Here is a 27,802-nt window from a genome sequence, read left to right as displayed (position 1 = left end):
TATATGTCTCAAATTTTCCATAATAAAAAGCTAAGAAAATCCACCACTCTGCACTCCTCTTCTGCCCTTCACTCCAGCGGTACTGGAGCCCTCACTGTTCCCTGAGCTGTGTATTTCCTGCCTCTGCCTTTGGATGGGTGTCCACATCCTGCTTTGCCTCCCACTGGTCCTTGAGAATTCTTCTCGAGGGTCCCCTCGTCAGGAGGCCCACACTAGTCCCCAGGGCGATTGTCACCGCTCCCCCCCATTCGTCTGCCCTCACCATTTCCCTTACCTCCCTTTGTTACTTGCCTGGTGTGGCCTGGACTGTGGGTGCCCCGGGGGCAGGGCTCCTGTCTTGCTGCCTGGACCGTGGGCGCCCCTAGAGCAGGGCTGTGTCTTGCTGCCTGCACTTCCCAGTGCCTGTCACCAGGGCTGGTAAGGAGCAGGCACTCAGGAAATGTTCAGCGGATGGAAGTCCCCCACAGCCCCCCAACACTTCTAAGTTATGAGATAATTTTCAGGTTTTTAAAATCTGAAACGAGTTTTAAGAAAATTAAAACATGCTGATGAACTTCCGGGAGTGGCATCGCTCACGAAAGTGGGCTTTTTCAAGAAGCCTCTGCTGCTTGTCATCTTTACTCAGGGGAGGGGCTGAGTAGTGCTGGGAAACTCAAAGGCAGAGCGGGGGTGAAGTGGGGTTAATTGTGCAGCTTCTCGGGATGGGAGCCCTGTTTGACTCTGGGCACTGGGAGGCCCTGTGGGCCGATGGCGCCGCGGTCCAGCCTTCTCAGCGTCATGGAGGGCGGCTCTGAGTTTCACAGGCTCTTCCTTAATGAAGAAAAATGTGGACGGGACCAAGGCAGGTCCGGGCCATGACTAACAGGGATGCTTAAAAGGTTTCCTGTTCATTTTCAGAGTGGAAGTACATTTAGGGTGAGACAGGCCTGGGTCCCGATCGCAGCTCTGCTGTTCAGCAGCTCTGAGCTCCTGGGTCAGTCCCCTTTCACCCTGAGCCTCCATGTGCGTGTCTGTGCAGTTGAGGTTGGCCTGCTGCCGACCTAGCCGCCCCTCTGCCTGTCTGCCTGCCTCCCCGCCTGCCTCACAGGGTGTTAAAACAAGATGACGATGTGTGAAGTCCTAATTCTGCCTGGCACATCGTAAGCACTCAATAAACCATAACACTTACTAAGACTAAAAACAATGTGAAACGCTTCCATATGCCTCAATATCATAAAACTCAGCTTGGAGAGGGTTTTGAGTCCTCAGACCTTGCCATTTCCGGGGGACGGAAGTGTGGGCTGAGGCAGGTGGAGCACCCCTGCGTTACTCCAGCACTGCCCACTCTCTGGAGACTGGCGGAAACAGGTGACTGACTCAGGAGATGTAGGACGTCCTTGTAACTAGTGTTGGAAAGGGAGGGCAGGGAGGAAGGGAAGTGGCCGTGGGCATCTCTGTGCCTGGCCCTTTCACCTTACTGTAATTCCTCACAGTGACTCTTCAGCCCCGTATCACAGGAGTGGAAATCCGCTCTCGGAGATGTTAAGGGTATTACCCAAGCTTCTGCAGTTAGGAGTTCTCAGCGCTCACAGCTCCCTGGTTCCTGAGCTCCGGCCCTACTGAGACACCTGTCATCTTGAGGACTAGGGCAGTTCTACTTGCCTGTGACTCAGACTGTCTGAGCCTCGGCATTCCTGCGCTTTGGGGCTAGATGATTTTTTTGTCGTGAGGGGCTGTCTCATACATTGTGGGGTGTTCAACCACATCGCTGGCTTTTACCACTCCCTGGCATAGCACCCGCCCCTGCCCCAGGTGTGACAACCAACTGCATCTCTAGAGATGCCCAACGCCTCCTGGGGGAACTTGAGTCATCTCCAGATGAAAGTCATTGCTGTGACTCACGAGTATCAGTAAGTCTGGCTTATAAATATCTTTTGTTGGGAGATGTTAGGAAGGAAGGAAGGGATGTCTGTTGAGCTTCTTGTATGTGTCGGGCACTGTGCTAAGCTCCTTCCTTGTAACATCTCATTTAATTCTCAGAACAACTTTGAAGGGCAGGCATTATCCCCTTCTCCCGGATGAGAGTAGCAGGGCTCGGGCAGTTCAGCCGCCTGCCCGAGGTCCTGGGGCGCTGTTGGAGCCCAGATCCTCCGACTCCTCCCCTGCGACACTCCAGAGGGAGGAGGGTGCAGGGCTGTCATCTCTTTCTGAGCGAAGCCCCTTTTGTTCCACCGACTCCTCACACCTTACAGAGATCCTGTAGTTGGGGAAACATAAATGACAGACACAGGAACAGCAGCTGTGTACTTTTCACCCTGTCGGAAGATGGAAGAGAGAGTGAAGCCGTCAGTTTACCCCAGCCCTAATCGCGGGAGCTTCGCTGAAACAATCTCCTTTTTTCCCCCGGTTAAATGTGTCTCCAGCACGACCGCATCCAAGCGAGTGCTGTGCTGTGACACCTCGGTAAGGTTTTCCATCAGCCTTACAAATTGATCATTATGATTGTCTTGAAATGGAACGAGGTACAAGTTGCTCGGAGGGCCCTTTCCCTTGCAGGAAGGCTGCTTCACAATGAACCATCTTCAAAGCAGCGAGCATAGAAGATTAGACATAATGGTTTATTTTCCTTCCAATATATGTTGATTTATGTCTGTAGCTCGATGGTTGGAGCCGGAAGGAATCTCTGAAGGGAAAGTGGGGCTTGAGTCTGAGGCACACATTTCTTAGAGCGATAGCTCCTAACCGTTTGTGGGCTGTGGACCCCCTTTGAACAATCTGATGAAAACTTATGGGTCTGTCCCTAAAAAAGTCCACATATTCATAAATTTTTAAAGACAGTTTCCGAGTGTTGACGGACCCTCCCAGGGGGTAATACAGGCCAGATGCTGGACAGAGTGGTCCGTTTCTTGGTGTTCTAAAGAGGAGCCTTTCTGATTTGTTTATGCTTTTTGGTCATCTCAAAAAAACAGTTCATATACTTTGACCCAGTAATTACACTGCTGGGACTCCGTGTTAAGAAACTAACCTGAGTGTGAAACAAAGCTTCAGGCAGAGAGATTTTCAGTGGAACCTTACTTATGTTATTCCAGTGTGGGCTGGAGTCTCTGTTTCTCTGAGAGCTGCGTGTAGTTGATTCAGATCCCTGCCATGTGCACGTCAGAAGTCCGGAGCCCTGCTTGTGGATCTGCTCTGCCCAGTTCAGTAGCCACTAGCCATGTGACCAGACAAATTTACAAGGAAAAAAATGAAGCATTCAGTTTGTCAGTCTGTTAGCCACATTTCAAATGCTCTGTAGGCCCATTCAACTAGTGGGGACTGTATTCAACGGCACAGATACGGAACAGTTCCATCACTGGACACAGGTCTGTTGTACAGTACTCGCCGGATTAACGCAGATTCTGGAAGGTGTGCCTTTTCACGGCCTCCTCTGAGTTCTGGGTTACTGGTTTCATGCAAGCTTTTTGTACAGGTCAGCACCGTGTTACGTGTTACACTGACCCAGATGTGAAACTCGACTCCCCCACGCCCTCAGATAAAAGCGCATTCTACTGTGCGTTTGTGAGTGGCTAGCCCAGCACTTAGAGTTCTTTCTTGGCCCCTAAATTGGTCCTTCTCTCCCTCCAGTGATTAACTCTCTCTCTCCTCCCTGTCTTTTTTTCTTGTCCCTCCTGCCCCTAGCCCTTACCTCCAGTGCCACCTCTTTTAAGGGTGACACAAGCAGATGCTTTCCTTGTCACCTTCTCTTCTGTGGAGAGCCGTCCTTCCATACCCAAGCCCAGGCAAGGCCTTGTTCCAGAGAAGCATTCTGGGGAATTAAATTATTTCCACCTAGCTACGCCTGTAGCAAAAACTTGGAAATGACCCAAATGTTCACTAATAGGGGATGAATTAAAGTAAATGGCGGGACATTCACTCGATTATATATTATATAGTCATTAAAGCTGATGTTTGCAAATCATTTCCAAAAACATAGGGAAATATTTAAATGAGGAACTCACCATTCATTATCATGTGTCCAGTATTATTTCAGCCTCGTAAAAATACTCAGGCAAAGAGACTGGGAGGAAATAGAGTCTGCTGTGTGTTCATTGGGAGTGGGGTCGTAGTAATTTTTGCTCTTCTAGTCCTTTTATATTTTAAAATTTTCTAGAAACAAAAATTTATTCGTAGAACCAGAAAACCCCCACAAATGACATAAAATGCAGACGCAGACTCTCTGGGCTTGGTATCTTAAAGCACAAGTAGGTCTGCTTTAAAATTCTGGTGTCTTGTTTCACCAAGTGTCAACAGCCTGCAGGCTGAGTTGAACAACATCTTGGTCCTGCGGAAGCGGCTGCAGCGGGACGTGCTGGCCTGTCGGCATCTGCGCAAGGCCCTGGAGGAGCAGCTCAGCGACATCCAGCGGCGGGAAGGTAACACGCGCTCTTGGACGCACTTCCCGTTGGGGCTTCCACTTGGAGGGCCTCGGCTGAGCCCTAAGAGAGTCCTAACACTTCAGGAGGAGGGGCCCCCATGGGAGCTCAGCCGGGGATCCTTCTTTGTGGTGCCGGTGTAGATGCCGGCCCTCCTGGTCTGCGTCCGTCTGGCTAGGGTAGAAGGGCCGAGCGCGGTGTGTGACTTGTGTGGGGGGTCCGCCGCAGCCTGGCCTCCTGGCCGCCCCTGTGCTGTTCTGCCATCATTTGATACTTCCACCTCCAGGTAGATTCGGGCCCTTGCGTCCCCCATTCTCTGGTTTAACAGCCCTCATGGCACAAAACGAGGTGCCCTCTGCAGAGCCCGGCTACGCAGACAGACACATGGGGGTGAGACTGCTGTTTCTTGCAGTAGCGGGGCTTGTCCCGTTGTCACCACCGCGAGTGGGTTCAGGTGGGGAGGGTCCCGTGGTGTGCGCATTGCTCTGCTCGGGACAGCAGCCTTTTTTATTTTATTTATTTTATTTTAAATTTATGATTTTTTATTGAGGTATATTCAGTTTACAAAGTTGTGTCAATTTCTGGTGTGCAGCACAATGCTTCAGTCATACATGAATATACATATATTCATTTTCATATTCTTTTTCACCGTAAGCTACTGCAAGATATTGACTATATTTCCCTGTGCTATACAGTGTAAACTTGTTTATTTTATATATACCAGCCCAGTAGCTGCAAATCTCAAACCCCCAGTCTATCCCTTCCCATCCCCCCTCCCGTCTGGCAACCACAAGTCTGTATTCTATGTCTGTGAGTCTGTTCTGTTTTATATGTAAGTTCATTTGAGGGCAGCAGTCTTTGACCTCTCCCTCGTTAGAACCCAAGCCCCTCAGAGTCTTTCTGGGTTGGTCTCTTCTTCCCCTGTCTCTAGCCTGGTGCTGTCGCATATGCTAAAACTTAATCATAGCTGTGGTAGGTTTGGTATTTTTTGAGCACCTGCTGTGTACGAGACACTTAACTTCTCGTCTCTGATCCTGGCAGTCATCCCATTGGGTAGAGTGTTGACTTTCACATTACAGATGCAGACACTGAGGCTTGGCCATGGGGGTGAGGGTTGATTTAGCCAGATTGGAGTCAGGACGTCTTTGACGCCCAGCTCTGAGCAGTACGTTAAGTGTGTCAGCTCTTCCCCGCACGTGTGCAGTGTGGTCTGCTTGTAGATGGGCCTCACGGGGTCAGGGGCTCGGCCCTTCTCTGCGCCTCGGCTCCCTGCTGGGACATGACCTCTGCTGTAGAGGACGCGGACCCTTCCTGGGTGACCAAAGGCTCCCTTCTCTTACATCTAGCAGGCATTTCTGCTTGCTCCCATGGAGGGCTCTGGGGCCAATAAAAATAGATCAGGCACTTTTGATTTCCCTTGAGTTCTACCCTTGAGGGTCACAGCTAATTTTCCTGCGTTCTCACCTAAGCAGAATCACTCCCTCATTGAAACTGATATCATCGTTCACTTGTGCCACTCAGAATGGTCTCCAGACACAACACTCGATATGCAAATTATAATTCAGAGTTGGCCGCAGCGAATGCCTGCAGCCCATGGTGAAACCAGACACTGTGATCTCAGCCTGTAGAGAAAGGGGGAAATTCCTGTTGCTCCAGAGGTGGTGCAGTCAACCCCCCATGTGTCCTTGCACCCCAATCCAGCCTCCCCACCCAGTTCAGACTGCCTTAGGTGCACTGCACTGGGGCTGGGCTCTGGAGGATCTATTTCTGATGATCTTTTTCTCCTTCTCCCCACTTTTTTTTTGTGCAGAAGAACCGTTTTCATTTTATAGCGATCAAACATCATATCTGAGTATTTGCCTTGAAGAGCACAACCGGTTTCAAGTGGAACATTTTTCTCAAGAAGAACTTAAGAAGAAGGTACTGACCTGTTAACTGTCAGTGCTCTGTTGGGTATTTGTTGCCTCACAGGCTTCTGATCAGAGGTGTAACATGCTGAGAGCCCCTCTCGCCTCCTCTCTTCCCTCCCTGCCTGTCTCTGTTCCTTCTCTGTCCATGACGTGACGTGGTGTGCCCTCCCCCTCCCTGCTACCCTCCTCTCCAGGCTCCTGCGTCCAGCAAGGCTCCGTCACCTCTAGGAAACACTCTCTGTCCCCCCAGAGAGGGAGCCACCTTTCACGCGGGTCATTCTCCTCTCTTCTTGTACCTAATTGTGTTGATGTTTTTCTCAGACCGATTTGTGATTTTCTGGCTATTCTGTATCTCCAGTAGTCTGTGAACATCGTATAGTGAGTGAGTGTATCTTATTTATTTTTGATTTCCCACTACCTGGCACACATAGTGGGAGTTAATAGATGCTTTTTGAAAGAAGAAAGGTTCAGGTTTGATCAATAAATCTTCAAAACTGTAAAGGTTTTTCAATCTGTTGATCATTGGTGTGGTTTAGAGGGTTTAGTATTTCAAGGTTCTAAGAGCCATTGATAAGAATAGGAAGTGTGAGCTCAGAGGACACTGATTTATTATAAAATTATCATCCCTGTATGACAGATTCAGTTTCTGTCTTGGAATAATTCACATTCTGGTGAACAGGCATGGCAGTATGGGTTACCAGGGTGGCTGTAATAGGCAGATGTGCAAGGTTCAGGGGTAGCAGAGAAGGAGAGTTAACTGTCGAGGGGCTGGCAGGTACTCGCTTGGTCAGAGGAAGCTTCTCAACAGAAATGAGGCCTGAATTGGGTTTTGGAGGATGAATAGGAGTTTTTATAGTTGGAAGGCTGTCTCAGCAGAGAGAGAGAAAAAAAAATGTAAGGTACAGAAGACATAGAAAGGAGAACAATGGAAATTTCGGCATTTCAAAGGAGTGGAGCAAGGAGCATTGAGGCATCTGTCAGGTTTTTTTTTTTTTTTTAATGGAGGTACTGGGGATTGAACCCAGGACCTCGTGCATGCTAAGCACGTGCCCTACCACTGAGCTATACCTGCACCCCGTTAGTTTTTGAAGGAGAGAAAGACAGATGATAGTAGCTGCTGCTTGTACCTACAATGGCTGTGTTAAGGGCAGGAGCTAGTTCACTTGGTTGGCACTTTACGAATGTTTACAGAATCAAAATGTTTAGTTCTTCCCACTGTAACCTCCTTGATGGCTGGGTCCAGTTTGTGTAGGTGTTTGGGTGCGGCGGACACCTGTGTGCGGTGAGAGTGAGCTTTCCCACTTTGTTTGAGGGGCTAATGATGACCCCATTAGGAAGTGTTTGGAAAATTAGTGGCCACTGGGGTTTGAAGCTTGCAGGGATCGAATGTGATGTTCAGTTGCTTAAGTAGCTGGCCCAGCAAGACCTGTGCCTGAAGGAGGAGCACTGGACTGGGAGTCTCAGCTCCGGGCTTGGCTCTGTCCCTGTGGGGGCAGCTGCCCTTTCTCACATGACCAGGTGCTTGGCTGTTTTTATGTGTCATTTAATTCTTCAGGCACCCCAGCTGGGGGACCTCGGGTGGGGAACTTCTTTGTATCTTGGGCTTCACACTGTAAAATGGGGAGAATCTCACAAGCCTGTCCAACTCCTTAGGGTTTTTGTAAGGAGTGACTGACTCAAGCTTGTGGGAGTATTTTAGGAGCTGAAACTCACTTTGTAATCGAAGACTGTTGTTATTACTGACGTTGCTGGAGAGGCAGAGAAAGAGAAGTTAAATGCTGTAAGATGAGGCTCTGGTGCAGTCTGAGAAATTTCTGTCGCGAGAGCTCTTCCTCCAGATTCTCAAGTACAAGGCAGAGATGATGCTGGCTGTCATTGACGGAGCGCTTCGACGGGGCCGGAGGCTCTGGTGCTGTGTGACCACGGTCGTTGTCAGTTCTCTCCGTGACCCATTCTGCAGATGCGGGAATGGAGGCTTGGATGAGGCAGCTTGCCTGGGGGCCCTGTGCCTTCCAGTGGTGGCTCTGGGGTTAGAGAACAGAAACGCTAGTGGTGGTCTGAAGACGGGAGTCAGGCCGCCTGATTCTCCAGGCCTGGGATGCTGGGGAGTCTGCTCGGTAGGCCCTGGCCCTGGGAGGCGGAAGTGGGCCCCTGGGCAGCCAGCCCTCTCTGTTGTGCCCTAGGTCGGCGAGCTTATCCAGCTGGTGAAGGAGCTGCATGCGGACAACCAGCACCTGAAGAAAACCATTTTTGATCTCTCCTGTGCGGGCTTCCCGAGAGATGGCAGGTCTGAGTCAGTAGGTCAAATGGAGGTAAGAAGAACCATCTTGTTGTGTGCCAGTCACAGAAAGTAACGGCCCCTGGCGTTTCTCAGGGCCGCCCCTGCCCTGGCCTCTGCTGCAGTCCTCTTGGCTGGGGATGGCGTCCCAGGGCGCTCTTAGGTCAGCAGGACTGCCCACAGGCGTCCTTGAGTTCAGGTCATGTCTGCGTGGACACGCTCAATGTTTAGTGATGCTTTGGGCCCCGGCGCTGGGTTCCGTGCTGCAGACAGCGCATCCGGATGATCGCTGTGGTGCCTTAGGGGTCTGGAGAGTTGCCAGGCCACCCAGGTAACTTGGGTAGTGTAGATGCAACCTTGATGGACCGTTACCATGGAAAACAAACGAGCAGACGTGCTTTTTCATGTACTTTTTGTGTTAACCCTCTGGACTCTGTGCCTCTTCTCGCTCCCACTGCATCTGACTCCTGGGTTTGACCGAATGTGTGTTGTTTCTTCCCCCACGTGCCCAGGGACCCCTGCACTCTGCCATGTATGGAGGACATGACAGGGAGGAAGCCATCAGGGTCCCGGGAGCCCACAGGTCCGGCTTCTGGACTCTGGGAGTTTTCAGCTGGTGGCATTTGAAAGCCCGAAAGGGCCACGGAAAGTTAAAATCATGGTGTCTGCACAGAAGAGCGTGCAGTTCCCGGGCTTGCGGGCCCACTGAGGGTGCGGGGCCTGTCCTGTTAGCCCACCCTGGGGAAGGAGGAGGCTCTCTGCTCATCTTTGTGACGTGCCGTCTCCGATTTTCTCTGTTCTTCTTGGCCCGTGCCGCACAGGAGGAGGGCCCCGACGTTGTGACAGTGAGGAGGGGCTGGCCGTCTCTCCCCTTGAGCCCCTGCTTGGTCTGACCTCCGCCGGGGGGGCCTTGCTCCGGGCCTGGTTAGTTTCAGGAGACTGGGACTGTTCTCAGCACAAAATGCTGAGGGCCTTTTGCGTTTGGATGCCCTGAATCTTCCTGGTTGGGGTTGGTGTGCTGGGTAGATGGAGGTCTCCTTGGGACATCATTTCTGGGGAAAGATTTGTCAGCCTTAAGCTGTCTCCTCCCACCTTCCAAGTGGGAAACACCCAAAGGTATTTATACCACGCTCTGGCCATCTGCACTCGTGGAGAGAGGAAACATTATTGATCTTAGTCTCCAGGGCTCCGGATAATTTTGAAAACCAAGAATATCTGCAGTCTGTTTAGGGAGAAACGGGTCTCTTGGTTTGTTTTCTCCGAGGCGGCATTTTTAATAGGCAGCTCATTCTTTACTTCGCTGGAGTCGCACAGGGCGAGTGTGCTTGTTCATTTGCCCTTTGAAAAAAATCCGTGAAGTGTCCCATTATGTCCTTTGGAGAACAGAGGGTTTTTCCTCTTCCCTGAGATCGCTCTGAGTTACTCTGAGGTCTCAACACCAACTGGTTCAGACTGGGTCATTTATCACATTGCACTTCAGTTTGAGGGCCCTATGAAGAGCCGTGTCCTTTGTAGCACGGACCCCCATCTTCCTCCAGAGTGGGATGGGAAGATTCTCACGGGAAGGATGGTGCTCCCATAGTAATCTGGAGCAGAGGGAGGGGAGATTGTTAGGGGCGAGGGCGGGACGGCAGCGAGGGGAGGCTGCCTGCCATCCCCCGGGAGCATGTGCGGCTCTCCCAGTGGGAGATGCTCACGTGGTCCACAGCCTTCTCTGCGCAGCAGGGCTCTCCATGCCGGGGCTTGCCCCACTCCCGCTCTCCAGGAGCCCACACGTCAGAAGAGGAAAAAAAAAGACAGCAAGTGTATTTTGTATTTTTAAGATTCAGTATTTTTTCCTCCAATTTTAATTGGTCCACACCCTTTCCTAAAACTTGGAAAATATAGACCTGACCTCTAATCTTGTCACTTTAAAACACTCAGTTAATTAACATCTTGGGCTCTTTCCTTTGCTATTTGTGTACGTGAACATAAACATTAGCGCACATACAGTCACATACAGTCCTGGCTCCTGTTTCTTTCTGGTGGCCAGTATGTTGTAACATCCTGCTCCATCTTAGGAATGCCCCGAGTTTAACTAACTGCCTCGCTTTTCCAGGGATTCACTATTTTAAATGATGTGATGAGTGTCTTTGGACACAAATCATTTTCTGGGTTTAGGCTCTTTTTCTCTTAGACTGTATTGATGAGTAATTACTAGGTCAAAAGTACAGATACAGACAGATATATATATATGTAAAATGGGCATCTAATTTATTTTCAAGCCCCCCCTTCCTCTGTAACTTTTAATTTGACCAAGGCTGTAAAGAGTAGGAGGCCCTTGATACAGTTTGTCAGGTGTGACTTCAAAATGATGGCCCTGGGATGGACTCCCTCGCGCTGGGCACTCAGTGCTTATTCCCTGCATGCGGGCAGTTCACTGAGAAACCAGCCAACCAACCAAAAGGCCAAGAACAAGCATCCTTTTGTTTTAAAGTGCATCAAAAAAAAAAAAAAGGTCTCTAATGAGGTTGCCACTATGTCCTTATGTTTACTTACTGGTTATAATTCATGTATTATAGAAAGATGTGGTTGAGAATTGACGTCCAGGAGTGGCTTGAGCAGACTGCAGTCAGGGTGGTGAGCATTGCAGACCACGAGCTGTGTGACACGTGCTGCTGTCCCGTCCCCTGAGGGACAGGAAACATGTGCAAGCACTCAGACAGGGCTGGTCGCTGTCATTATTTACTTCTGTTGTCATTTTTAGGAACGGTTAGAAACCAATGATTTTTTTCTTTCTGGCGTGGAGAGGAAACATAGATTTAAGGGGCATAATTTAACTCAACTCAAATATGTGGAAGGCTGTCATTTGGAATAAGAAATAGACCCAGTGTGACTCTAGTGGACAGAAACGGTACTCAGAAGTAGGAGGCGCTTGTTAAATTCTGTTATTAGTAACAGAATACAATTTGGTTTGTCAGAAGCAGATTTAATTTCATTAAAAGGAGGAGGTTTCTCACAGTTTAGCTTCATAAGTTGTTATGAGTTTTGCCTGATTTATAAACCCTTGGCACCTAGCCTGGCATGTGGTAGTCACTCAGTATGTAAAGCACAGCGACTCTAATCGTATTTTTTTAGTAAGTTAGTGGCAGAGTTGGAACTACAATTTTCTTCTGACTCTGTTCAGTGTTGTTTTAACAGCGCCAAAGGGCAGTGCTTCCAAAGGTTAGTGTGCGTGTGAATTTTCTGGGGATCTTGTTAAAACAAAGATTCTGGTTCAGTGAGCCTGGCGTGGGGCCTGGGAGCCTGCATTTCTAACAAGCTTCCGTTGCTCTGAACAACACACTTGGAGTAGCAAGGCCAGAGGTCATCCTTTTGGTTCCAACTCTCATTTTGAAAAAAAAAAAAAACTTTATTCATTTATTTGTTTTCTTAGCAATGTTTCATTGAGCACTGGGCATTGCTGTTAAAACTGAACCCAGACCCGGTCCCTGCCCCAGGGAGTACGGGACGCTGAGAAGCAGAGCGTGGTGAGGGCTGAGGTGGAGTGAGTGTGGGCGTGGGGACAGGCTTGTGACCTGGGCAGTTTCAGCGGTGAGGGGGACAGTGGCCACATGCAGAGGACAGAGGAGCCACAAGGATGGGGAAGTGAGGAAGAGCCAGTGGGCACCTAGGGGCATGAGGGGCCCTGCTCCACGTGGTGCTGGTGCTGGACCGAGCCCACCTGCAGGGACTCCCAGGGCTTTCCGGACTCTTGTTCTAAGTCTTTGGAAACTGATAAGTCACATAGGGCGTGAGGGACATTTCTCTGTGTCCACAACATTTAATTTTGTAACCATTGCTGGCGGTTGAGAGTTTACTTTTCATTTTGACCGTGTCAGCAGAGGTAAAGAGAAATGAAAGCTAATTTTTACTTCAGTGTATTGAGTACTGGAGTGGTTGTGGTTCTGCAAATGAGGAATAACTTTGATGCTTTTGCTGTTTCAGCTTGCAGTGACATGGGTTAACAATACCTTACTCGGCTAAACTTCAGGGAGACCCTCCTCTGATCCACAGGGTTGGGGAGGAGTGCCTTTCGGCCTCCTCCCTCTTGCCAGGAGGGTCCGATCTCCTGCATTAGAAGGCCTTTGGGGACCTTTCACGAGCAGTTTCTGAAAAGTGTTGGCAGCCAAAGCCACGTCCCCAAAGGTGAGGATGGAGAGTTCTTTTAAGAAGCTTGGAGAGAGGAAGAGAGCACCCAGTGGCCGGAGCTCTTGGTGAATCAGGGGGGAAAACATAATTTTACTTTTTCTAAGATGAGAGAGGCTTTTCCCAGGATTTTATTATGAAAAAAAATTCATACATAGCAAAGTGAAAAGAACTTTGCAGTGGACACCCGCATACTCACCCCCTGGATTCTATCGTTAGCATTTCCCACCATCATCACCCCGTCTTATCTTTTTGGTGAATCATAATGTACATTACAAACATCAGTACACTGCCCCCTAAATACTTAAACATGTATATCTTTACCTTCAACATATGTTTATAGTTATTTTTCCTTTTAAGGTTAAGCTTGCATATAATGAAGTATAAAGATAGAAATCGTAAGTTTACATTTGCTAAGTTTTATAAATAGTTTGTCCCTGTGTAACCGGAACTTCTGTCAAGAGCTCATGTCCCTTCTAGTCAATTTCTACCCTTACCCCAGCTGCTTTACTTTTGCCTGTACTAGACCGTCATATAAATGGGACCATAGTGTGTCTTCTCTTCCGTGCAAAGCTACGTTCACTCAGCACGTTCCTTTAGATTCAGCCATGCTGTTGCGTGAATCAACTGTTGCTCCTTTTTATTGCTAGGTAGTATTCCGTGGTACAGGTATATTAGTTTCTTTACTCGTCCTGCTGTTGTTATGCATTTGGACTGTTTCAGTTTTTGGATATGATAAAAGCTGACGTGAACATTCACGTACAAGTCTTTACGTGGACATGCATTTTCATTTCTCTTGATGACTACCTGGGAGTGAGAGCTGATGGGTCAGTTCATCAGTTCTGCTTCATCCTGATGAGGATGTTGAGGTTAAGTGTGTTCTGATCCTGCGACGTTTTCTATAAAATAATGACTTTCTGAAGTCAGTTCATGTTTGTTTTTTTTTTTTTTTCCCAAAACAAGTGTTTCCTCTAGAAGGGCGATCAGAAAAGTTTAAGTTGGGCTGGGAAAATTATGGGATAATTGACTAACTGTAGGGATTCATAAAATCGAAGGATAGAGACAGAACCGTAGAAACGTCCAGGGTACAGCCTGCCTACCAGGTGATCGGGCTTGTGGTTTTAACGCTTTGGCGCAGAGCTTCATTGGTGAGATGAGGTTTGGTTGAGCTTTGGAAGCAGCCTTGACTGATTGCCTCCCTGGGTGTGGCTACCTTTCTTTCCTCTCATTTTTTCATGTGGTTAATCAGGGTATCTTATGACTAGAATTTTCGCTCTTCCAGAGAGCTGGGATCTGGCCCTGTTGAGAACACTGTACTGTCCATTCTGTAGAGGACAGACTGCAGAAGCTTTGGGATTTACAGTTCTTTAAAGCATCACAGATTTATGCAATCTTTATAAATAACCAGCCTTGATTTTCAAACCCATAAAGTTATCGTCAAGCAAGTTTGATTCTCTGCTCATTAGCGATGAGGATCTTTCGTCAGCCGAATGACAGTGTGGCTGGGACTATCCATCTCAGATGCGTGACCGTCCCTGTGCTAAATAGGAGAAGCGATGCATAGTTGGACACACCGTAAATTGCATTTACTGCTTTCTCACTATGTGATATTTTCAATTCCATCAATAGCTATTTTCCAAAATCTTGTTACTTTTACATAATCTGAAAGTGAATTTAGCGACAGCCGGGATGGCAGCGGCACAACAGACAGCGCATTTGATTTCCAGAAGCTCAAGGATGGCCGAGTGAGGGCAGGGGAGATGGCTTTAGCTCTTTCTCGCGGAATTTGTCCTTCAGTTTTGCCTGATCTCAGGCAGCCGTGTGTGATTTGCCAGAACCAGCGACTCTGACTTTGGCTAATTTGTATTTCAGGGCTTTGGCATTTGTCTCTGCCCCTTTTTTGGTTTGTTTTTTGTGTTTGCATTTTTTAAAAAAGACATCACCAACTTATTCATACAAACTCATGCTGCACGCATTTTTGGGTTGCATTTTCACACCATTCCATGCTCCGTGTAGCTTCTGGCTAGCAAGGAAGACGAGGACTCAAGCAGACTCGGAGAGGATGGTGAGGATCATTTCCTGAGTGACCAGCATCCGGAGCAGAGTAACAAGGTAGGAGTGTGTCGGTAAAGACCTTATTCCATCCGCCCCTCTCTGTGCCCAGGCCGGTCTTCCAGGCTGGAACGAGTCCTGTGGGTTTCCTGTCCCTTCTGCCTATGTGTGCGCCTGCTGTGTGCCTGAGGAGAGCAGACAGGAGATCTCTGCCTTTTCAGAAGTTGCAAACGGGGTGGTAGAGCCTGTCCTGAAGCCGGAGAACAAACGTAGCGTTGCAAAGACAAGCGAGGCTGTCATAGGAGAATAGTAGGCATTGGATGCTGTGCCTGGGCGGGTCTTCCGAGCTCTAACCTGACCCATTCATTTTAGGCATTGGAAACTGAGGCCTCGGAGGGGATGATGGTTTATTTAGGGCTCAGGGTAAGTCAGTGACAGAGTAGGGCCCAGAGCCCTTGTCTCTGGACTGTTGTGAGCTCCCAGATCATTCTGTTGTGACATAAGGAGCCACTGATGGAACCAAACTTCCCTTCCCGATGTCTCTCCACAGTGTTCTGATCTGAAACCCAGCTTACTATCCTCTGGGTGGGGTTGAGAATCTGATCCTGTTTACCTAGAAGGCTTCTCCGGTCACATGGATACTGCACACTAGGAGCCAATGTTCTTCAAGGCTGAAAGGACCCTAAAGACGGATGTGGCGGGAGATGGGAGGCTGCAGATTTGGCCTTCGTGGCTTTCAAGTTGTTCAAGCTTGAGGAGTCATGAATCGGAGACCATCAAAATGTAGAGCGTTTTGGAGAGCAAAGTGATTAAAAGTAGGGGCTTTGGAATCAGATAGATCTGATTTTGAGTTTTGGTCACTATCTCTGTGACCTTGGTTAACCCTTGTTTAACCCCTAAGCCCGAGTTTCCCCATCGATGAGGGTAGTAATACCTCCTTGTTAGAACTGTTGTGTTATTTAAATAGAAGGTAGGTACTGAGTGCTTAGTAAATGGTGGCAAGTGCTCTTTTTGTTACTATATTCTAGGCTTCTCCTTCTGTGGAGGTTGCTTATTTAGATGGATTTAGTAACTAGATTGGTGGCAAACAAGACCCTATAAATAACAGCTCGTTTGTGTGGGTCTCGTCTTCCATTTAAAAATCTTAATCATTGTACAAATGTGGAGAGAGGGGTGTGATGGCCAGTGTGTGTATCACCGGCAGTAATGCAGTCAAGAGGAGTTATTTATAGACTGGTAGGAGAAGCTCACAGCTCTGGAAAGGGGGAGAAAGAATGCTAATTGTGGCGCCTCAAGACATGCCCAGCGCAGGCTTTAACTAGACGTTTCCTTGGCACCACTCTTCTGGGACCCTCAGTGACCCAAGAAGGGGGATCTGTAAATAACATCTCTGTGGGAATTAGGAACTCTCCACTGTCCTGATGAGACAAATCAAAGTCACATTAATTAGGATGTGTCTGGAAAGAGGTTGGTTCTCTGATACATAATGAGGAAGGTGCATTGCAAGAAGTCTGTAATAAATGTCCAATGCATTGTTAACGCTTTAACAATTAACCATGTTCTGTACCCTCCTTAGAAAGACTTCACAAGAAGGAGGCCATGGGTTGGGGGACACAGCTGTAGGGGTTAAGACGCTGTGCCATGAGCTTAAGTGGGTCAACCGTCTCATTCCGTCATCCTAGCCTCCTTCAAGGCGTCGTTACTATCCCATTTATAGATGAGGAAACCGAGGATGAGGAGAAGTGACATAGGCATCTGTGTGTCCTCGCCAGAGCATCTCCCTGCCGGACAGTGAGCATGTGTGGACCGCGTGCCTGTGCCCCCTCCCTCCCTCTCCCCTTGCAGTTTCTCTCTGGTTGACTTGCACTCACCCATCACTCTCTGTCTCCACCCTTTCTCTTTCCTCCACATGACCCCCTTCCCCTCCTCTGTAGTCCATGATCTGACCACATGCTTCGATTTGCAGATTACGGAGGACTATTCCCGAGGGGGCTGCAAAAATGGATATTTAAGACACCCAGATTCCAATATTTTGGACTACGACGGAGCCCCCAAATCTGGCTGCCCCGGAGACCAGAGCCTAGAAGGCGAGCTCGTGAGCCTGCTCGGCCCGCTCTTCAGCGAGAAGGCCACGTGGTTGCTGGAATCCAGGTAGATGTGGGGCCCAGGCCCTGCCTTGGCTCTGGAGTTTGAGGGGAGGCCAGCCTCGCTTTGCTGAATGGATTTGGATGAGGTGCTGGGCAGTTTACCCAAGAGAGCACCTGAAGCGGCTTGGGAGGAACCTGGCCAGTCGTGCTGTCAAGTGAGCTGGCTGCAGGCTGGTGGCCATGAGGGGACTTCATTCAGCAGAGCCTCGTGCAGGCCCCTTGTAGAGAGGAGAAAGCTTTCCCTCAGAATCAGTCTGGGGAGCCCCAGGAAGGGCTGCCCGGCTGTCAGAGGAGAGAAGTCTCTGCCAGTTTCCACAGCAGTAAAAGCCACCAGTGTGGTCCCAACTCTGCTGCTTTATGTTGCGCTCGAACTGAAATTCCCTTCTCATTACACCTGCCGGGAGGAGTCATTCCTGTGTGAGGAGACACTACAGGGTGTTTTTCTTAAAAAGGAGAAATATTCCGTACCATTGGTATTTTTCAAATGAGTCCTTTCAGGGCCAGTTGCCCTTCTTTCCCATTCTGTCCCGTCCACCATCGCGGCCGCTGTGGGCCTGGGAGCCGGAGGGAAACGTGCCCCCGTCTCCCAGGGCCCCCGTCTCTCTGACCGCTTCTTGGGGTTGCCGTGAGGAGCGAGGACGAATGATGTTCGCGGGACGTGGCGGGCATGAGGCGTGTGTTCAGTGAGAGCTGTGGTTCTCCTCCGGCACAGGTGCAGAAATGGAGCCGGTGTCGCTGCCCAGGGCTCTTGGCTCGTCCTCGGGTCCTTGGTGGGCTCAGCCTCGGAGACAGTTCTGCAGCTGGAAAAGGATGGAGATGTTCCGTTTCTGTGAGCTCGGGGAGGCTACCCTTCCCAGCCCCTGACATCTGTTTACACTTTTCGAGTGTGAGGCCTCTCAGGGGAGCTGCCCAGTGGCCATTCTGCTACATCATCCCAGGGAGTTAGGCGACCTGAATCCGCACTTGAAAACTGGAGGGCTTCCTCCACATCAGGGGCCCGTAGGTTATGGCAGAGTGAACAGATGTGACTTGCTGCCTCTGGGGATCTCCTCGGAGGGCCCTAGGTGCTGTGAGCTGGGGAAAGTGCAGCGGACCGTGTGGGAGTGCGGTGAGTTGGGGTCTGTGTGCTCCCTCCCAGCAGACAGGAGCCCCAGATCACCGTTGTCACGCGAGCACCTGGGCTCAGAGCGTCCAGTCTTTCAGTAGAAATTCGTATTGAGATCTTTTAATTCTCCTGGTTTATCAAGGATTTGAAGTCTTTAGTTTTTAAAATTTCATATTCTTGGAACATCATGGATACATTATATTCATTTTTTCAAAATGAGAAGACTTTTTCAAGCTGTCCTTTGTAACTAGTTATAGGATTATTTTAATGTTATTTTTAAATTTAAGCAATTAAGTAAAACTGTTTTAAATTAAAAAAGAGAAACTGGACTTTTTTTTTTTTTTTGATAGGTTCAGCCTGTCACTGATAGTATCATCAAAGGGTATAAAGTCCTGTTTTTGCAGCATTATTTCCAAAAGGCTAAATCATTTCCAATTTTACCAAGTAAGCTTTGAGAGCAAACTTTACTAAAAAAAATTATTAAAACTTAAAAAATAAAAACCTTTTGATTAAAAAAAATTTGGACTTCATTACATTTTTAAAGAAAATGCTTTGTGGGCCAACCCTCTGCAGACAAGCTTATGACACCTGCTGTTTGTTTGGTTACTTGCTCCTTGTAGGTGCCTGGAGTCGTGGCTCTAAGGGCTGTCCTAATGGCCCAATTGGTGTGGTGTTTTAAAAAGCCTGCTTGGGTAGCTAGGGTTCTGACTGGTCTGGGAAACACCAGTTTTCTGTCTAGGAATTCCCTCCAGGAGGTAGGTGTTTTTGATGGACTGAAAACGCGGAGTATTGGAGTCAGACAGACCTGTGCTCCAGTCCAGCCCTACCATTTAGACCTTCTGACGTGTCTCCTCATCTCTGTTTCCTCATCTGAAAGTGGGGGGTGATGATAATTGTTTACCCCATAGGGATCTTGTGAGGATTAAATGAAATAATGTGTATAAAGTATAGATCCAGCTTGATGTTAAGTGGGATTTTGGTGATAATACTGCTTAAGTTGTGCCCTGCCAATTTCTCCTAACCTTTCCCATGACCCTCAGGTCTCACCGTATGCAGGAGACATCAGCCACCCTTTATTCAGGCCTGTGTTCCTTGCTGAGCCCGGGTCTGAATCCCCGGTGCGGAGCTCCATCGGCTGAGGCCCGGGACTTCCACCTGTGAGCTCTCCCACCCTCCAACCATCCACTGTGGGGCCAGCAGGCTGGCGGGGTAGCTGGGCCCCAGGAGTGAGTCTGATGCCACTTACCCGTCTGTCCCAGGGATGGAATAAGGATGAACTTGTCCCCTCGCTGCCTTAGCCTGGCTAGCTGTCTTGCACTTGACCAAGCAGAGCACTCTTTCATGGAGTTGAGGCGGGGGAGAGAAGGGTCGGTGCGGGGCCCCGCTTGGCTCGTGGGGGATGGGCTGGCTGTCCCCCCTCTGCATGGTGTACACTGTGGTTGTGGGTCCAGCCCTCTCTTTTATTTGCTTCCTGTTCCTTTGCCCCATTCCCTAGAGGACGTGGTTTAGAATTTATTACCTAAATACTTTGGGGTTTGTAGCTTAAACTTAGGTGTGACATTTGAAAAAATCTAAAAGGGGAGCCCTTGGGATTACTTGTATAGTACAGTCGAGCTCTACGTAACAGAGAGACGCTCAGTCCTAGGAAACCTGAGTCTGCTCTTCTGGGCGTGGATGGGGGACAGGTAAGGTCCCACCAGAGCGTGACGCCGGCGAGGGGTCAGAAGACATTAGCAGAGCAGCAGCGGGAGAGACTCGGGGGTGTGGGCTGCAGGGGAGAAGATGGGCGGGGCAAGTCCCTGAAGGGAGATCCTGTATTAGAGAGGGGCTGGGGCCTGGGGATCTAGACAGAAGCCGGAGTCCTCCTTGGCCCTCCCCTTTCCTGCAGCCCCCAGACCGTTCCCCTCCTGAATACACTTCTCCTCCTCCTGCTGTGTCCTTTCCATTCCTTGCTTCTGTCACATTTCTCTGTCACCTCTCTGCAGTGGCTTCCTAACTAGTGCCCTGCAGCATCCTGCCCCCTTCCAGTCTGTTCTCCACGCCACTCCCATCGCAGCTACTTTAAATGCAGTGCAGTCACTCCTCTGCTTAAAACCCCACAGAGACTCTCCACTTGTCTCGGGATCAGACGCCCCAGCCCGGCCTGCTAGGCCCCGCCTGGCCTGGAGACCTTCACCCGGTTCCCGCCCGGCTTCCTGTGCTCTGGCCACATGGCCCTTCCTGGCCCTGGAGGGGACCCAGCGGCTTCTCCTTTCAGAACCAGCCCATGCTGCTCCCTCTGAACAGCTCTCTGTGGCCTCCCTGGCTCCCTCCCCCGACCAGGGTGGGTCACCAGCCCGGAGAAGCTGCAGAATTGGCTAGTGCTGGAGGTGCCAGCTAGAGCTGGGGGTGCCGAGTGAGCGCTCACTTTGAGATGAATGATGCGAAACGCCAAGTGTGACCTGTCCTGTGAGCGCGTGTTGTGCGGGTAGCTCTGAAGGAAAGGCTGGACGTGACAGGTGGGGGACCACTTAGCCCTCCTTATCCCGTTCCAAGTGCTTTCACTTCCTTCGCGTCACTTACCAAGGTCAATGCCAGTTTCCAAGTTGTGAAACCCAGTGCCTAGTGTCCTCTTTCCCAGGCAGCTGCCATGTACTCTGGCCTCGCATTCACCACCCTGTTTTCTTTCTCCCTCCCTGGCCCCTCCTCGGTCTCCTTTGCTGGCTCCTCTTCCTGTGCTGGATGCCGGATGCTGGAGTGGCCCGGAGCTCTGTTCTCAGCTCCCTTTTCCTCTCACTGTCCTGTGGCTTCAGAGTGTCCTGCATGACTTACACAGTAATTCTGGCGGTGCAGACCCCTCTCCAGATCGCCGTCTCCTCCTGGGTGTCTAATAGGCACTTCAGCTCTGTCTGTCTAAAGCCCAGCCCCCTGTTCTAACGTGCTTCTCTGCTGTTCTTTCACGTGTCAGCACTGCTGTGGCCGAAAGCCTGCGTTCCACAACCCTCATAGCTATCAGCAAGTCCTGCTGAGTCCACCTCCAAAGTGGATCCCTCCCCAAGCCCCTCACGTCCCTGCTGCCGCCCGCTCGTGCCCGGACTCCAGCAGCCCAGCTTCTGACATCTCCCTGCTTTTCCATCGGTGCCCCTCGCTGGTCGTTCTCCACAGAGCAGCCAGAGCCACCTTTTAGAAACTTAGGTGCGATCCTGTCTATTCCGTGCTGAGAACTCTCCAGTGGATTTCTGTCGCCTTTAGGGTGAGATCCGAGCTTCGCGGCCTGGCCTCTGCCTGTTTCTTGGTCTTTATCAGCTGCCTCTCTTGTCCACACTGACCGCCCTGTTCCTCAGCCATCCAAGCTCATCCTCCCCTCAGGGCCTCTGCAGTAGCTGCTCCCTCTGCCTGGATGCTCTTTTCCTGAGACACTGGTGGTGCCTTAGCTAGAGATCAGCTCTGTAAAGAGGCCTTTCCTGACCTCTTTGTCTGACAAGAATCCCTGCTTCTACACTTTTTCTCAGGACTGCCGCCCTCCCCCTCCCTCCGCCTCGTCCCTCCTTCCTTATACTTGTCTTATTTAGTTATCAGTGTGTGTATGAATGTCTGTCCCCTTAATGAAATGTATGTGCTGTGATTCTTCTTTGGCATGCATTTCCGCTGCCTGATGTGACACCTGTCAGGTGCTCAGTAAATATCTGAATGAACGCGCGGACAATTAAAAGCTCGGCATCACAGTGGAAGGGTTATGTTTAGAAAACTGGAAAGCATGCAGGGCTTCTTTGGAGCCTGAAAGGTCCGCACTCCAGTCTTTGCCACTTTGCTCAGGGACCCTGAATCTTCGTGAGCCTGTTTCTTCTTCTTCTGTGAAATGAGGTTAATAACAGCCCCTATCTCACTCTCACTGTGAGGGCCACGTGTATTTAGTGTGTTCCAAGGCTCCGGCACCCCGTAAGTGCTCAGTAAATGTCAGTGCTCCTCCCCTCATGCCCACTTTGTGGCAAAGATGCTCAGCGTACATAAACAGTGTTTGGGCCTCCGACAGGGCCCTTGGACTGAACCATTAAAAGGTCCCGATTATGGCGACAGCTTAATGAATCTGCGGTTCAGATTTCTAGCCGAGTAACACTTGAAATGTTTTATTTAACAGCACTACCACTTTAGTGTATTATAATGGCCTCTTTCACCACCTTTTACTACCCATTTGTAAGTCTTTTTCTTGGATTTTATTGTGTGTTGTTTGGTAGTGAGTAATGGTCCTCCTTTGGCTAGCTCAGTAACAATTGTCATTATTTTTAATCTATATTAAGGGAAGGAGAGGAAAGGAAAATATAGTTTAACATGCTTGAAATATCAGGAATAGTTTTGAAGTCTGAGTTTACTGAATTTTAAGATGGTTTGTATAGTCTGGATGATCCCACATTAGAAGTGAGAAATGTACCGTACATTTTAATTTCATTTTTCATACTTTTAGCTTTTCTCCTAGGTCAGTGTGCTGTAGCTGTTTAATTTGAATGGGATTGACTCTGCCAAGGGCTGGATGTTAGGAATCCAGACAGGAGGAAGGCCTTACTTGCCCCTGCCCCTGGAGGGCCCTCTGGAAAGAGAGCACGAGGGGCCGTGTCGCTCCTAGTCGTAACAGAGATACGAACCCAGGCAGCGGGAGAAACTGCAGAGAGAAGAAGGGCCTCGCAGGGCGGGGGCCTCTCCTGTCCCCTCCCCTCTCCCCTCTCCAGATCCCACTGCCTTATCCTGACCACACCTTCTTTTCCCTGGAGGGAGTAACAGCTTTCCAGCTGGCCCTTCCCTCAGTGCTTGCCTCCCTCCACCTTTTTTCGTAATTTTCCTGGGAAAGCAGAGCCTGAGAGAAAGACTTGGATGCAATTGGTTGATTTGGGATGTGGCTCATGCAGCAGGAAGAAGGATGAGGGAGAGTAAGGCGGGAGTGGAGGCAGAGCCAGTAAGTGTGCGTGGTGATCTGATTACTGCTGTGAGCAGCGGGGACTTCATCCTGCCGGCCACCCGCTAGGGACTGTGTAGACCCTGCCTCGGTGCTGTCTGTCTGTCGGAAGGGAGACTGGGAATTTCATCTAACACTCTTCCTCCATGGGTTTAGGGTCTCCCCTGGAGCTATAAACTGGTCCACACTTGCCCGCTGCCCTGCTGGTGGCTCACAGAGCTCTGGGAAAAGACCCAAGGCCACAGAGAGATGCGGTGGGCGCCGGAGGTGGGACTGTCCCCAGGGTGTGTGTCAAGGGCCATGAAAAGCATCTGCTGCCTGTACTCTCTTGTTGAAGCCTCACAGCTGTCCTGTGGGAAGACCCACCTGACTTCGTAAGAATCGCAGAGTTAGAATCTGAAGCCCTTTGGTCTGATTTCAAAGCCACTGCTCTTTTAACCCCGGGCACTTTACAGCATCCCTTCATTCGGTGCCCATTTACTGAGCATCCATTGTGCACCCTGTTGGACCAGGTCACAGATCCAGCAGGTGGACCAGATTCACTCAAGGCCAAACTTGCCCCTGGATGTAGGGATGGAGATGGGATGGGCAGGGAGTGGATCCTACAACTGTCGTGAACAGCAGTGACCCTGTTTGCTTCTTCCCAGGCCCAGCCTGCATCTGGGCAGCCGTGTGGCCCCCTCACTTGCTGTGTCCCTGCGTCAGCTCAGTTCTCTTCTCCTTATCCACGAAGTACATGGTGGTTCCCACCTTGTGTGGTTGCTCTAGGGTGACGGGGATAAAATACCTGGCGTAGGTCCCGGCACGTGGCAGGTGCTCACTATGCTTAGTTTAAACAGAGTCTGGGCCAGAATCGGTGGGGGGAGCTGGGTCGGGGACAAGGCCGTAGCAGAAAGCTTAGTCCTTCCACTTCCTTCCCTTTTGGAGAAACAGGCCAGACCTTCTGAAAGAGCTCCGTGATCTGCTTCTGGAACAGCTGTGCTTGATAGAGCAGGAAGCTTCTGGAGAATATCTTGTTGGTAAAACGGAGAAGACACTGAAGCAGATGGCCCTTCAGCTCGGAGGAGAACTTGGACATTTTATCCATGCCAACTCGTCTTCCCAGCCACACGAGGCACTGAAGTGGCCGCTGGGAGCCCAGCTAGCAAAGGTGGACGCGGAGGCCAAGGTGGAGCAGAAGGACGCTTCTGTGCAGACCGCGGCCACGGAGGGCGACACCCTCAGATTCAGACATGAGGGCCAGAGGGAGGCTTGGGAGGAGAAACCCTCAGACGCCGTGTGCAGCGCGAAGCATCAGCCCGAGAATTTGTGCAGGAAGCCGGAGCGACAGGCCACTGCCCTTTCCTTCCCCTGGGGGACCGAAAAAGTAAGTTTTCCCGCATATTACTTCCTTAGTTACTTATTAAATACAAAAAACTGAAAAATCACCTCTGATCTCACTACTTTTTTTTTTATTTGTCTAAAGTCTGGTGTCTCTCTACTGATTCCTGGCGTCTCCCCAGAGGTGTGAGTCCATCCTCGCCTTCCCCACAGTGTTACCACCACTTCCTCCCGCTCTCTCTCCTCTCCGACCCCATCTCTCTCTCATTTATCTGTATGTCATGAGATTTCCATGTTTTCAGTATAGAAACAGAGTCACATCTGTGCAGCATCTTTCTTTCTCTTCCCATGTTATGTATCAGCAACATCTTTCCTTGTAACAGCTTGTAAGATTCCACTGTGGGGAATGTGCCAAAATTGATATAATTTCCCCCTATTGCTGGACCTTTACTTTTTTCTTTTAATGCCTAAAACTAATATAAGCCAATTACTTCTCAATTTGTATTTTTATTTTTAAAAATTTTTTAATTGAAGTGTAGTCGGTTTACAATGTGTTAATTTCTGGTGTACAGCGTGGTGATTCAGTTACACACACACACACACATACATATATATTCCTTTCATATTATTTTTCATTATGGGCTATTACAAGGTATTGAATATAGTTCCCTGTGCTCTACAGTAGGACCTTGTTGGTTATCTATTTTATGTATGGTAGTTAGTATCTGCAAATCCCAAACTCCCAGTTTATCCCTCCATCCCCCACCCCTTTGCCCCTGGTAACCGTAAGTTTGTTCTTTGTAGGACCTTTACTTTTGCAGGTTGCATTACATTTGTAATAACTTGACTTCAGGGGTAGGGACGAGAACCTGGCCTTTATTCTGTGCAGATTTTGTGTGTGAGGTCCTGTTCTGTGGGCTTGGTCTGTGTTCTCTTATGCTTACGACACCCATCAAAGATGAGCAGCCAGGTCCTGAGTGACTGTGGCCAGCTAGCTGTTCATGGGCTGAGGTGGGCCCCGCCCCAAGCCTGACAGCACCGCCATGGCCTTTCCCTGGGTCAGGCTCCTCTCCAGCCCGCGCTGGCCGGGGTGGTTGGGTCCGGCTTTGGTGGGTGAACATTTTGCTTCGGTCAAGATGCTTTCTCTAAGCGTCTCCTCAAATACCACCAAAATGCCAGATTATTATAAGGCAGACTCTCCTGGCAATATTTGATCGGGCCATTTACTAAAATCCTCCCGGAGAAAGGGGCGGGTTTGGGGCGAGGCTCGCCGCCGCAGGGAGATGCAAGGGTTCCGGTAGAGAAGGAAGCGGGCAGTGTTTGTAACAGCGTGCCAGTGATGGCTGCTGCGGGTGTTCCTCTCTCCGATGGATGTTTTGTATCTGAGAAATCAACTGTACACACTGCTTCATAGCATCAGAATGGAGAATTAAGTTTATTTTCTGACCACTAAATTACTGCTTTTGTGTATACCAAAGAGAGTTAGATATATCATTAGCAAAATTGCTTTTGATTGTTTTAAATTATACACCAAAACTGTAATTTCTAGAAAAGGGTTTTCTAAAGATATCAGTAGACACACACACACAAAAAAAGGCAGTGCCATTATATTAACGGTACTCGAAATGCAAATTTGTGCCATTTGGCTAGAATAGAAATGCTCTCATCTGCCCCAGCTAGTTTAGTTTGTACCCGTGTGTTAGGAAAACTAAATGTTGTGTGTGTGCGTGTGTTTTTCCCCCTTATTTGTGTAGGAGATAGCATCCTATGTTCAGGAAAATTGGATAAGCAAATGAACTTAATTTCCCCAAATACACTGAAAAAATCTTTCTCATTTGGCATTATCCTTCTTGCCGGTGTCTTCAAAAGGGAGGTAGGTGTGTTTATTTTTTAGCATCTGCTATATATGCCAGGATTGTGCTAGATAATTCTACCCATATGTCACATTTCACATTTAATCTTCTCAAGAAGCATATGAGTTAGGGAGGCATTACCTACATTCTACATATGAAGAAATACAAACTCTGAAAGTCTCAGAACATTGTCCAGGGTGACTTAGCTGTTCAGAAGGGTAGGAGGTCTGGTTTTAGCAGATGGGGATGTTATAACCCCATGTTCTCAGGAAGAGAGGCGCCCTCTTATCACCAGGGTGGCCTTCAGTCTATGCAAAGAAGAAAATTTAATGGTCTTCAGTTAGTCAAGGAATCAGGAACCCTAGATAGGCTAGAACTTTGGCATCCTGTTAGAAAGAACATCTTTGCAACCCCAGGGTGAAACAGGGAGATGGGATAGAGGTGAGACGGGGGGCTTTACAGATACACCTGTGATTGCAATGGGGACCCTTGGGTCAGTCACGTGACTTCCTCAGTGTCTCGAATGGGATCTGGGTGACCTGGAACCCAGGGCTGGCTCAGTGAGGCAGTGCGTGCCTCGTGCCTTGTCCTGTATGTATGCGTGCCCCTGTGCCCCTTCCACTGTGGGAAGTTCCACTATGACATCTTCAATACGGCAGTAGATGGGGCTCTGTTCGGAGTCCATAAGGTAGCATCTTGTGGGCTGTTATTTTAGGAGCGGCGTTGGGTTGACTGACGGCAGTCCTCCAGCCTGAAATTGGCACTGGCATTTGTACACTTGCAGATCACTTTCCTGCTGCCATATGACACACAGATTTGGATCCAAGAATAAAGATTGGTGGAGCCTGAGGACCAAGCAAATGACTGTTATTTTCTAGCCTCTCTGATGAGGCATCTGCCTCCTCCCATGTGGTCCGTGTCACCCCCTCAGACCGTTCTTGTCCTTGAGCCTGTTTTCCTCTTGCCTGGGATTTCAGGGCAGAACGTGTCTCGCTTTTCTTAACTGGGCAGTAGAGTCTGAAGAGGTAATTTGAGATCCGGCTCTCTAACCTTCTTACTGTATCATACCAGTCTGGTTGTTTGATATCTCAGCTCTCCGTCCAGAAAAATAGGCATAACTTCTAGGGTCCTGTGAGCCCTGGGAGTGCAGAGTTGACCTGGGGATCATGGGAGAGCGTGCGTAAAAGCATTTTCCACCCTAGAATGGCAAGAAGGGCTCCTTCCTCTTCCTTCTTGAGAAACTTCGCTGATTTCCTCATTCTCAGGGTCCCAACCATTACCAACCACAATCGATTTTACAACATACTCTTATTCCAAAAAGAAGCCCAACACGTTAGCAGTCACTTCCGGTTTCCCCCAGCCCTAGCTGTAGGCCCCCACCAGGCGTTTTTCTGTCTTTATAGATTTGCCTGTTCTAGATTTCAGGTACATGGAGTCATGTAGCAGGTGCTCTTTGGTGACTGGCTTCTTCCGCTTAGCGTAATGTTTTCAAGGTTGATTCACGCTGTAGCATGGATCGGTACTTCATTTTGTTTCATTGTCCATTGTATGGATACACCACGTTTTATTTATCCATTCATTAGTTGGTGGACGTTTAGGGCAGTTTCTGCTTTTTGGATGTTAAGAATAATGCTGCTGTGAACATTCATGTA

At 49.4% G+C, this 27,802-nt stretch overlaps 1 protein-coding gene across 8 annotated transcripts in view; it reads left to right on the top strand.

The window, feature by feature from the left end:
- The window catches only part of CDK5RAP2 (CDK5 regulatory subunit associated protein 2), a 166,958-nt gene that overhangs the window by 86,996 nt on the left and 52,160 nt on the right, over nucleotides 1-27,802 (top strand). For 4 of the 8 annotated variants that reach the window (XM_072960017.1, XM_072960014.1, XM_072960012.1 and 1 more), the window contains 7 exons: nucleotides 4,261-4,391; nucleotides 6,202-6,311; nucleotides 8,485-8,613; nucleotides 14,763-14,858; nucleotides 16,765-16,949; nucleotides 19,091-19,207; nucleotides 23,911-24,343. In XM_072960017.1, the coding sequence (XP_072816118.1) occupies nucleotides 4,261-4,391; nucleotides 6,202-6,311; nucleotides 8,485-8,613; nucleotides 14,763-14,858; nucleotides 16,765-16,949; nucleotides 19,091-19,207; nucleotides 23,911-24,343 (1,201 nt within the window). Of the gene's footprint in view, nucleotides 1-4,260; nucleotides 4,392-6,201; nucleotides 6,312-8,484; nucleotides 8,614-14,762; nucleotides 14,859-16,764; nucleotides 16,950-19,090; nucleotides 19,208-23,904; nucleotides 24,344-27,802 lie in introns of all 8 variants that reach the window. The other 4 variants (XM_072960018.1, XM_072960016.1, XM_072960013.1 and 1 more) reach the window with 3 other exon arrangements.

Source organism: Vicugna pacos, chromosome 4 (assembly GCF_048564905.1).
Source record: "Vicugna pacos chromosome 4, VicPac4, whole genome shotgun sequence".
In the NCBI taxonomy this organism is placed as follows: Eukaryota; Metazoa; Chordata; class Mammalia; order Artiodactyla; family Camelidae; genus Vicugna; species Vicugna pacos.
The sequence above is the reverse complement of the archived record's forward strand: the minus strand, read 5'-3'. Positions and strand labels throughout refer to the sequence as shown.